General features: G+C 45.8%; 1 protein-coding gene across 1 annotated transcript in view; it reads right to left on the bottom strand.

Annotated features, from left to right (window-relative positions):
• INTS4 (integrator complex subunit 4) overlaps positions 1–10,503 on the bottom strand; it is a 59,783-nt gene that overhangs the window by 48,534 nt on the left and 746 nt on the right. The window contains exons 2-10 of the mRNA XM_010001062.1: positions 9,257–9,448; positions 6,750–6,867; positions 4,644–4,750; positions 4,254–4,439; positions 3,754–3,804; positions 2,361–2,449; positions 1,984–2,104; positions 1,420–1,491; positions 225–399 (exon numbers count right to left, since the gene is read on the bottom strand). Coding sequence (XP_009999364.1) covers positions 225–399; positions 1,420–1,491; positions 1,984–2,104; positions 2,361–2,449; positions 3,754–3,804; positions 4,254–4,439; positions 4,644–4,750; positions 6,750–6,867; positions 9,257–9,448 — 1,111 coding nt within the window. The remainder of the gene's footprint in view (positions 1–224; positions 400–1,419; positions 1,492–1,983; positions 2,105–2,360; positions 2,450–3,753; positions 3,805–4,253; positions 4,440–4,643; positions 4,751–6,749; positions 6,868–9,256; positions 9,449–10,503) is intronic.

Below are 10,503 nucleotides of genomic sequence, written 5' to 3'. Positions count from 1 at the left end.
CTCAATCCCACTGCCCATGTCTCCAACAAAGATGTTAAACAGCACTGGTCCCAGTACTGACCCCTGAGGGACACCACTCATCACCTGCCTCTACTGGGACACTGACCCATTGACCACAACTCTCTGGGTGTGGCCATTCAGCCAATTCCTGATCCACCAAGTGGTCCATCCATCAAACACATGTCTTGTCAGTTTGGAGACCAGGATGTCAGGTGGGAACTTACCATACATCTCATCTTCCAGGCCATGAACAAAAGCCCCACAAGCTCCTGATTCAATCAAGTTTACAGCTCCTGTATCAATTTCTTCTTTAGGAGCATCATCACCCCATTTTCTGCCACTGGAGAACTCCCCAGAGCTGTAGAGTTCCTTGGCTCGTTCGTGCGCCGTGCGCTTCCTCTGTCCAAACAAGTTTCTCAGTTACAACCACAGCAAACTTTAAAACTGAACAATACATTAAACTATCTTATGGGATTTGAAAATAGATGTAGCTAAAGGCTTAGACATTGACAGAGTCAGGGAACTGAAAAACAAACCAGCAAAGAACACTTTCTTTTCTATGAATATTTCTAATTGCCAGTTACTCTCTGTACTTTTCATGTTAGGAAAGGACAGGAACTAATACAATAACATCTTCTTAGCCATCCCTTAGAACAACAGCCAAACTGGGTCAGAGCAAAGGCCTGTCTAGTTAAGCACCCAATAACTGATCTGCAAAAGCAGATGCTACCACCTGGCAGTTCAACTTGCTAAACTGCAATTAAATACTTTAATGTCTATCAATATTACACTGTGTTCAGGAGTGGGTAAAATGTGATCTTCATTCCACAAGCTCACTAGTCCATGTCTTTTCTCCTCACACTGTACAGAAAGCTGTGCACATGTTCCTTAAGGGACTTCACAAAGCAGCTCACAAGAACTAGCAGCTCTAGCTTCATCATTCTTTTGTAGATGGAAACAATTAACACCCCATGCAATGTGCTTTAGGAAGGTATTCTACTGAAAAGTTCTGCTTGTACAGCTCAGGGGTCCCAGCCTCTAGCTGCTCATGTTTCTTGAAATGTCTAGGGCTACTGGGAGGATCTTGCAGGAGTTTTCCATAAGTTTGCTCCTAAAACTAGGATGTGATCTTTCTTTACACCATAAAAAAAGCTTTTAGCCACAAGGCTGTCAGAAGAACACATTTACCTCTCATCTGTGCAACCTGAATAGCCTAGAGCTGTTTATTACATGCTCAGCTAGTGAAATCTAAAACTAGCAATTGCTTCATTAACTTTAATCTAAAGGAAAACCTGTCATCATCAATTAACTCTCAGACACCCTGAGGCAAGGACGTGGTGAACAAACACACTCAACATTAACATACCTGTTGTGCAATTTTAGTACTCACAATAAAACCAAACCAAAACATTTACATACCCTCAGATCTGACATGAGCTTCTTGTCAAGGGTCTGCTCTAAGAAATGGGAGCTAACTTGTTGCATAGAGCCCTAAAAGAAAATCAAATCAAAAGAAAGGAATAGGAATATTGTAAATTACACCATATAATTTCCTGACTTATCCCAACATGGTGTTCAATCTTACCCACACATTCTAATAGCTTTATACAATGCCTGATGCATGTTAGAGTCTAAAACTTCTTAAGACATCTTAGTTTCCCTCTGAGGTCAATATGGTCTTTCTTGAGTGCAGTTGGTTTACATGTCCCGTGCTAGAGAAGTAGGAGGAGGGAATTATGACAAGTACTTGTTTTTATTCTTGGATACCCAACCCTCTGCTCTTAAGGAAAGCATCACTGCAGAGTTCAACAGAGAAACTTCTGGATTTCCTCAACTTCTCTCATTTCTTTCTTCTCAGAGGTTGGGTGGAATTTTACCTATACAGTTTTTAAACATCCTCCTATTTATCTTCAAACAGACATGAAAAGTAAAGTAACAGAAGACAAATAATTTTCAGATGGAGCAGAAGAGAATCCAACTTACCAATAACTTGGCAGCTTGTACTCTAACAACCCAGGAACCATCACTAACCATATGACAGATTTTTCCAAATGCATCATCAACCAGGCGAATTTCTTCATTAGAAGAAGGAATTGGGACAATGCTAAGATAGAGAAACATAGATCAGTATGCTGATCTCAAGACATGCTGGATGGCAAGAAACATGCTGAATTCCTACAGACGTGCAACAAATACCAAGAACCAAAACTTCATCTAGATCAGTGCATTCTTTTCAAGTCAGAGCAATTTGTAAACATGAATTTTCTAACAGCTACTCTTGAGACATCCTAGCATAAAACTCTCAGGATTAGGATGATTACTGTGCCAGTCTGTTGAGTCACTGTGCACACAGCACATACCTTTCAGGGTAGAGTTGACTGAGGACCCAAATTAGCTGAACTGCAGCACTGCGAACTTGCTCATAATCATCTGCCAACAGCTTGCAGGCCTGGAAGAATCACAGAATGGTTTGGGTTGGAAGGGACCTAGAAAATCATCTTGTCTCCCCCTGCACAGGCAGGGACACCCCCCACTAGACCAGGTTGCTCAAAGCCCCATCCAACCTGGCTTCAAACACCTCTAGGGAGGGGGCAGCCACAACCTCCCTGAGCAACCTAGTCCAGTGTCTCACTACCCTCACAACAAAGAATTTCTTCCTAATGTCTCACATAAATCTCCCCTTTTCCAGTTTAAAACCATTCCCCCTTGTCCTATCACTACACACCCTGGTAAAAAGCCCCTCCCAGCTTTCCTGTAGCCCCTTCAGGCACTGGAAAGGCTGCTATAAGGTCTTCCCAGAGCCTTCTCCTCTCCAGGCTGAACAGCCCCAACTCTCTCAGCCTGTCTTCACAGTAGAGCTGCTCCAGCCCGTGGATCATCTTTATGGCCTCCTCTGGACTTGCTCCAAGACCTCCATGTCCTCCCTGTGCTGAGGTCTCCAGAAGCAGACACAGCACTCCAGGGGGGTCTCACGAGTGCAGGGTAGAGGGACAGGATCACCTCTCTCCACCTGCTGGCCATGCTTCCTCTGCTGCAGCCCAGGATACAGGTGGATTTCTGGGCTGTGAGTGCACGTTGCTGACTCACATTAAGCGTTTCATTGACCAACTCTCCCAGGCCCTTCTCCTCAGATGAAGATTCACAGTCCAGTATTCCTGAAACATCCCCACCTGAGCTGTTCTTCACTCCCCACAGCAGATTTAGGATCCTTACCATAAAATGGTTAGAACAGATTACAAAACTCAGTCTTCCTTTCTACTGCTTAGTATTTCCAAGTTTGATCAGGTAGACTAGTCCTAATAAAGCCCATCAGGAACATGTCATAAAACTCCTGAATTGCCTGGACTATGCAGGAAGCACAAGATGTGAATCTTTACTAGAAATAATTTGATAAAGGCTTCAGCTGTGCAGCCTGATTGACAGAAAAAACATGGGCTTCATGTGTGCTCTTCCATGAACAGGGGCTTAAGACTCTAAAACTGCCAGAGGACAGTATTAATCACATAGTGTCTTGCCCTTCCCATGATTATCTCTCCCAATAAACAATATATTCCAATAAAAAGATATGCACAGCAAGATGCACACCAGATTTTTATTTCCACTGCTACAGGACAATAAGGAACAGAGGCATCCTAAATGCAAAACACTCCACCCCTGTTCAATGCCTCCTCTCAAAGCACATTGCCACAGAATCTAAAAAGTGAGCTATGGAAAAAAGTACCAAATAAATGCAAAATTAATACAAGGCCTTACCTGACTGTAAATAGCCTGCTGTAATTTTAATCCTCTTTCATGAAGCTGCAGCTACAGGAAAAGAAAAAACAAAACACAGGAAGGTGTAACTATAGGTTTAAGGGACACACACTAAGTCTTCAACACAGTTTTTTTTCTATTTGAGTAAACTCTGTTGGTTTAATTTCTTGATAAAAATATTGCATTACCTTGGCCATAAGTATTTTACATAATAACCTGGACTTCAGTCTATTTTTTTAAAACTTCAGGTCCATTTATACTTTGAGTATAAAAATACAATTTATATAAACACACTGTTCATTCTCCCAACCTTCCAACACTTGTTTAGTATTAACCATGTCCAGTCACTATTACAACAGGCAAGGGCATCTTCAAAACAATTAGTTCACTACCATGTCTGAAACATGGACCTAAAAGCAGCACTGCCAATGAATTTTCATGCCCTGTAAATCTTTTCAATTACCTGAAACAGCTTATTCCACTGTACCAGCAACACTCACCATGGCTTTTATAGCTGCTGTCCTAACACGAGGGTCCTGGTCATTAAAATGATCTCCAATTATCTTCTGGACATCTTTGGCAGCCTGGCTTTCAACTTCTTTTGCAACACCTTTTTCCACTGGTCCAAGACAGCCAATTAACTGCAGACACTTATTTCTTACACCATGGGAAGAATCTGTCAGATGCTGGGGAACAGAAGAACAGAGGTAACTGGACTCTTACTTCTTTTCCACACTTTCAAAACAACTAATCATACTAAGAATCCTGGCAGTAAAAAACGTTAGCATTGTAAAAGTTTGTTGAGAAAAATAAATATAATTTAAACATTGATTGGATATTTTTCCCTGTGGGAGTGGGTAAAGTTTCCTGCTGCAGGGAGGCCACTTTACCTTGCAGGCTACCTCTACCAGTCTCATCCTGACAGATGGATTCTCTGTGAGTTTTGTGCCAATCACCAGCAACGTGTCCAGCAGCTGAGCAAGGACTTGATGAGACTCTGCAAAACAAAACAGTGAAAGGCCATGTAGCTCTTTGCTGAGTTCCTCACCAACTACAGAACCAGTCTCATCCACATTGGAATGTCCTCCTGAAGCTTACTTTCAAAGGCCAGACCAAGCCCAGCTCACTCAGCTTCTCCCTGTACATCACGTACTTCAGCCCCCAAGCACCTCACTCAAAGTTACCAGCACTTCTCTGGCACTGGGGAGCCCAAAACTGGGTGTGGTATTCCAGGGGTGGTCTGGCCAGTGCTGAGCAAAAGGGTATGATCCCCTCCCACCCTTGAGCTGCTGGCTACACTCCTGTTGCTACAGCCCAGTATGCACTGGGGCCTCACTGCTCACTCACATTCAGCCCACTTGATCACCTGGAGCACCACAAAGTTCTTACCTCTAAAGTGGAGAGATAGGAGTTTAACAGAGGGGCTGTTAGATGGATAAGGAGTTGGCTGGATGGCCATGTCCAATGAGTTAGTCAGTGGCTTAGTGTCCCAGTGGAAGCCAGTAGCAAGGGGTGTCCCATAAGGGTCTGTACTGGGGACCCAGACTATTTAATACCTTCATCAATGACAGGGACAGTGGGATCAAGTGCAGCCTCAGCAAGTTTGCTGAGGACACCAAGCTGAATGGTGTGGTCAACATGCTGGAGAGAAGGGAGGCCATCCAGAGGGACCTTGACAGGCTTGAGAGGTGGGCGCATGGCAACCTCATGAAAGTCAGCAAAGCCAAGTGCAACATCCTGCAACTGGGCTGGGGCAATCCCAGTATCAACACAGGCTAGAGGATGAAGGGATTGAGCACAGCCCTGTGGAGAAGGACCTGGAGGCAGTGGTGGATGAAACACTGAACACAAGTTGGCCATGTGTGTTGGCAGCCCAGAAACCAACAGTGTCCTGGGCTGCACCACCAGCAGTGTGACCAGCAGGTCCAGGGAGAAGATTCTCTCTCTCTGCTCCATTCTCATGCAACCCCCTGCAGTGCTGGGCCCAGTCCTGGGGTCCTCAGCACAGGAGAGACATGGAGCTGTTGAGAGGGTCCAAAGGAAGGCCCCAAAAATGGTCAGAGGGCTGAGACACCTCTAATGAGAGGAAAGGCTGGGAGAGTTGGGGTTGTTCAGCCTGCAGAAGAGAAGGCTCAGGGGAGACTTTATTGTGGCATTTCAATATATAAAGGGGGTTTATAAGAAATAAGGTGAGAGTTTTTGTACCAGGGTCTGCAGTGACAGGACAAGGTGCAACAGTTTTAACTGAAAGAGGGGAGATTTAGATAAAGCAGAACTTCCTGACTGTGAAGGTGGTGAGACACTGGCACAGGTTGCCCAGAGAAGTTGGGGCTGCTCCCATCCACCCCAGGAAATGTTCAAGCCCAGGTTGGATGGGGCTTGGAGCAACCTGATCCAGTGGAAGATGTCACACAGCAGGAGTCTAGACTAGATGAGCTTCCAATGCCCCTTCCAACCCAAACCATTATTTCATTCTATAAATGACATTAAAGTAAAATTAAAGTGCCCTGTGCAAAGCACATACAGACTGGGAATATAACACAGAAAATAAAAATGGACTTGAATGGAGCCACAAACAGGACAACCTACGTTTTAATTTACTACAAATCCAATGCTAATAAACTAATGCCTTTTTGCATTAGCTCTAATGAGCTAGTGGGCAGCATGGTAAGAAACAAACTTCTCTTCAAAAATATTCCACTTTAAGTAAGATTTCTCTAGTACAGAGCACTTCAGAAGCAACTGCTGTCACACAGAGATGCAAAAGCAAACTCTGCACTCCCTTAAAACAAAGGGACACACCAGGTAGGCCTGAGGAACAGTTTTCTTCTCGACATGACATCTGTCATCATTCACAAAAACAGCAACAAAACTACCCTGAGCAACAACTTCCATTTATACAGTTCAGGTACAAGGGCCCTGTCACTGTCCTAAGAGCTTAAAAGGCAACAAGATTCTGCCCTCATCTCAAGCACCACCTGAAAAGTGACACTTACTCTCGTTTTGGAGCGTGTTAATGGCATCATCCATAATGCAGTCTGGGGAAAATCCTGCAGTCTTGGACAACAAGCCCAGCAAGGAAGCAATCTTCAACCTTACAGAGGCATCATTCTCCTGGAAAGAATTACAAAAGCCCTCATTTGTTTTCCAGTCGGAAGAGGATGAAACACCACACCCAGGTGTGGACCCAGGTAGAACCCAAGAGGTAAATTTTTCCCCATGAGGACAGTCCAACATTGGAATAGTCTTCCAAGGGAAGTGGTGGATTCCCCCACACTGGGCAGTTTGAAGTCTCAGCTTGACAGGCTGCTGAGCCACCTCATATAAACTAGAGTAGTACCTAGAAAGGTTGGACCAGATGATCCTTGAGGTCCCTTCCAATCTGGCATTCTAGGATCCTATGACCCATATAAAGCTCAGCACAAGAGTCTGAATTTTTACTGTCAGGCAACTCCCTCCTCCCTACACCCCACAGGAAATTAACTACACAAGAATGTTTATGTAGCAGCTCCAGTGCATTTCAAAATTATTATTTTACTCATTATTCACTAAAATAACTTTAATATTGTTTGAAAATGATAAGTTTAGCTAAATCAGGTTTCTGAGATGCCAGAACACTCAGTGTTGATCATGTTAATGCCTTTGCAGGTTTATAATGAACAAACTGGACAACAAATTGGAAAGCTGGGGAAGGACTTTTTACAGGGGCTGGGATTGAGAGGACTAGGGGTAATGGATTATAACTGGAAGAGGGGAGATTTAGGTTGGGCATTAGGAAGAAATTCTTTAGTGTGAGGTGGTGAGACACTGGAACAGGTTGCCCAGAGAAGCTGTGGCTGCCCCATCCCTGGAAGTGTTCAAGGCCAGGTTGGATGGGGCTTGGAGCAGCCTGGTTTGGTGGGAGGTCTCTCTGCCCATGCAGGGGGGTTGGAACCTGATAAAGCTTCTAGGTCCCTTCCAATTCAAACCATTCTATGATTCTCTGACTGTCCTATCATATTATAAACAGAGGAGGGAGCAGGAGGCTGCAGCACCCCCTGAAATGTAACAAGGACTCTACAAACAAACACATCACACAACTTCCACTGTGGTTACAGCTTTCAGGGTTAGGGTTCTGAAGGGTCAGATCAAGTGGAAGTTTCCTGGAGAAACTAAGAAACCAGGTCCTCAGAAAGCTTTAGCCTGAAGTAAAATCATGTCCACTACAGGACCGCAGTGCTGCTTAAAAGCTGGCTCCTGTAACACTGAAAATGTGACCTCATCTGTAGAGTTAAGAGTCTTCTACAAAACAAACTCCAAACACAAAGAACCTGCATGGCTTGAGCAGGAACAAGAGGCTTCTCCACAGGAGAAGAAATGGGTTAGGCTCCTTTAGCTGCACACTCCTCTGAGGGGGGCTCAGCCCAATGCTGAAGATGTTTCCATCAGAAAAATGTCTCAACACACACAGCAAAGCAGGTGAAGTACAAAAATAGATAAAATGCAGCTTAGAGCTTTAGTGTAAGTTCAAAACAGAGAAGTCAAGTGTAAAAAGAACAGCACAAGGACATTAATGACAAACATTTCAGCCTGCAGTGCAGCTTTGTCTAGGGCAATAAAGTTTTGCTTTATTACATGAAGGATCAACATCTAGATATCTCAGAGGATTTATCAGTTCTGCTATTTATTTGTTACTTTGCTGTTAAGAATCACGTGTTGGAAGTTTGTCAGAAGTGTTGGTTTGAACAAGCAGTAGCTAAATTTCTCCCTTATTATAAGGAAATCAGAGAAGAGGTAAAGTTAAGCTACCTCTGGACAGCCAGGTTCCCTAGAAAACTTGTCACATCTTTGTCTCTTGCTAATTTAAGAGTAATAAAACAGGTCATCTGCCCTGTGAGGAAAGGCAGGGAGGGCTGGGGCTGTTCAGGTGAGAGAAAAGGAGACTTGAGGGGGGATCTTATCAATGCTTATAAATATCTACAGAGGGTGTCAGGAGGGTGGGGCCAGACTCTGCTCAGTGGTGCCCAGTGACAGGACAGGGGGCAATGGGCACAAACTGGAGCACAGGAGGTTTGACCTGAATGTAAGAAAATACTTCCTGACTGTGGGGGTGACAGAGCCCTGGGACAGGCTGCCCAGGGAGCCTGCAGAGTCTCCATCCCTGGGGACATTCCAAACCACCTTGGGTGTGTTCCTGTGGGATCTGCTTTAGGGAATCCTGCTCTAGAAGGGGGTTGGACTGGATGATCTCCAGAGGTCCCTTCCAACCCCCACCATTCTCTGATAGTCATGTTCCTGTCACTGGCTCTGGAAACTATCAGCAAAAGGACCCAATAACATGACCAGGAATCACTTGGATAAAGCACTAGTCATACACCCTCCTCACCCAGGGCTTCCAACAGCCCAAGTTCCTGGCAACTGAATCACAACCAGGAGCCTGTGACTCTCTATTCTATATCCAACCCCAAGAAAACAAGAGCAGAAGGAGGATTCTTGAAGTACTTTTGGCTCCCAGCTTCCCTACCTTGTAATAATGTTCCAGCAGGATCCTGACAACCCCTTCCACACTCTCCACTTCCACAGGCTTCCTGGCAAACTGGAGCAGGTACTGCAATGCATCTGCAGGTGAGGTGGCCTTGCACAGGTCAACGTGGAGTGCTGCTGACTTGCTGGGCTTGGTCAGCCTCAGTTTCTTAGCAGACAGGTCCTCATGCTGCTGCTGTGGGCAGAGGGACACGGCTCAGAAACACTGAACAACTCCTGACCTACTCCCTTCCCAGAATGAATGCTGTCTCAGCACGAAGCTCCTGACTTCCACAGCAATCACTGGCATCTCTGTCAGCTGCCTTGAGAAGAAACACATTCCCAGCCCTCTGGGGCAGCTCCCATCCTGCCCAGGCAGGTCCTACTCCCAGGCCACAATGCCCACCCCAGCCTGGAGCAGATTGTGGAATCACAGAAGCATTTTGATTGGAAAAGACCTTGAAGATCATCAAGGCCAACTGTTAACCCAGCACTGACCCATGTCCCTCAGCACCACATCTACAGGGCTTTTAGATCCCTCCAGGCATGGGGACTCCCACTTCCCTGGACAGCCTGTTCCAGCACTTGACAACCTGCTCAGCAAAGAATTTTTCCCTAATATCCAATCTAAACCTCCTCTGGTGCAACCTGAGGCCATTTCCACTTGTTCTATCACTTGTTATTTGTGAGAAGAGACCAACCCCCCTTTAGATCCCTCCAGGCATGGGGACTCCCACTTCCCTGGACAGCCTGTTCCAGCACTTGACAACCTGCTCAGCAAAGAAATTTTCCCTAATATCCAAACTAAACCTCCTCTGGTGCAACCTGAGACCATTTCAACTTGTTCTATCACTTGTTACTTGTGAGAAGAGACCAACCCCTCCCTCACTCCATCCTTCTTTCAGGCAGTTGTAGAGAGTGAGAGAATTTCTCCTCAGCCTCCACTTCTCCAGGCTGAACAAACCCAGCTGCCTCAGTTCCTTCTCGGCAAGACTTCTACTCCAGAACCTTCCTGCCCTTTCCAACCCCAGACAACCCACTCGGAGCACACACGACCCTTACCCCCGAGCCCACCCAGCCCGGCGCAGCTGAGAAACTCCCCGTCTCTCCTCCATCCCCCCATGAAGGGAGCACTCTCCCTCTCCCGCACACACCCTGCAGCAACCCCCTTCCCTCCCGGCAGCTCCAGCCTCCCCACACACGGGGCCAAACCCTCCCCCGTTCCTCTCCAGCCCCTCCCGGCTCCCC

This window comes from Chaetura pelagica, unplaced genomic scaffold (assembly GCF_000747805.2).
Source record: "Chaetura pelagica isolate M959 unplaced genomic scaffold, ChaPel_1.0 scaffold56, whole genome shotgun sequence".
Lineage (NCBI taxonomy): Eukaryota > Metazoa > Chordata > Aves > Apodiformes > Apodidae > Chaetura > Chaetura pelagica.
The sequence above is the reverse complement of the archived record's forward strand: the minus strand, read 5'-3'. Positions and strand labels throughout refer to the sequence as shown.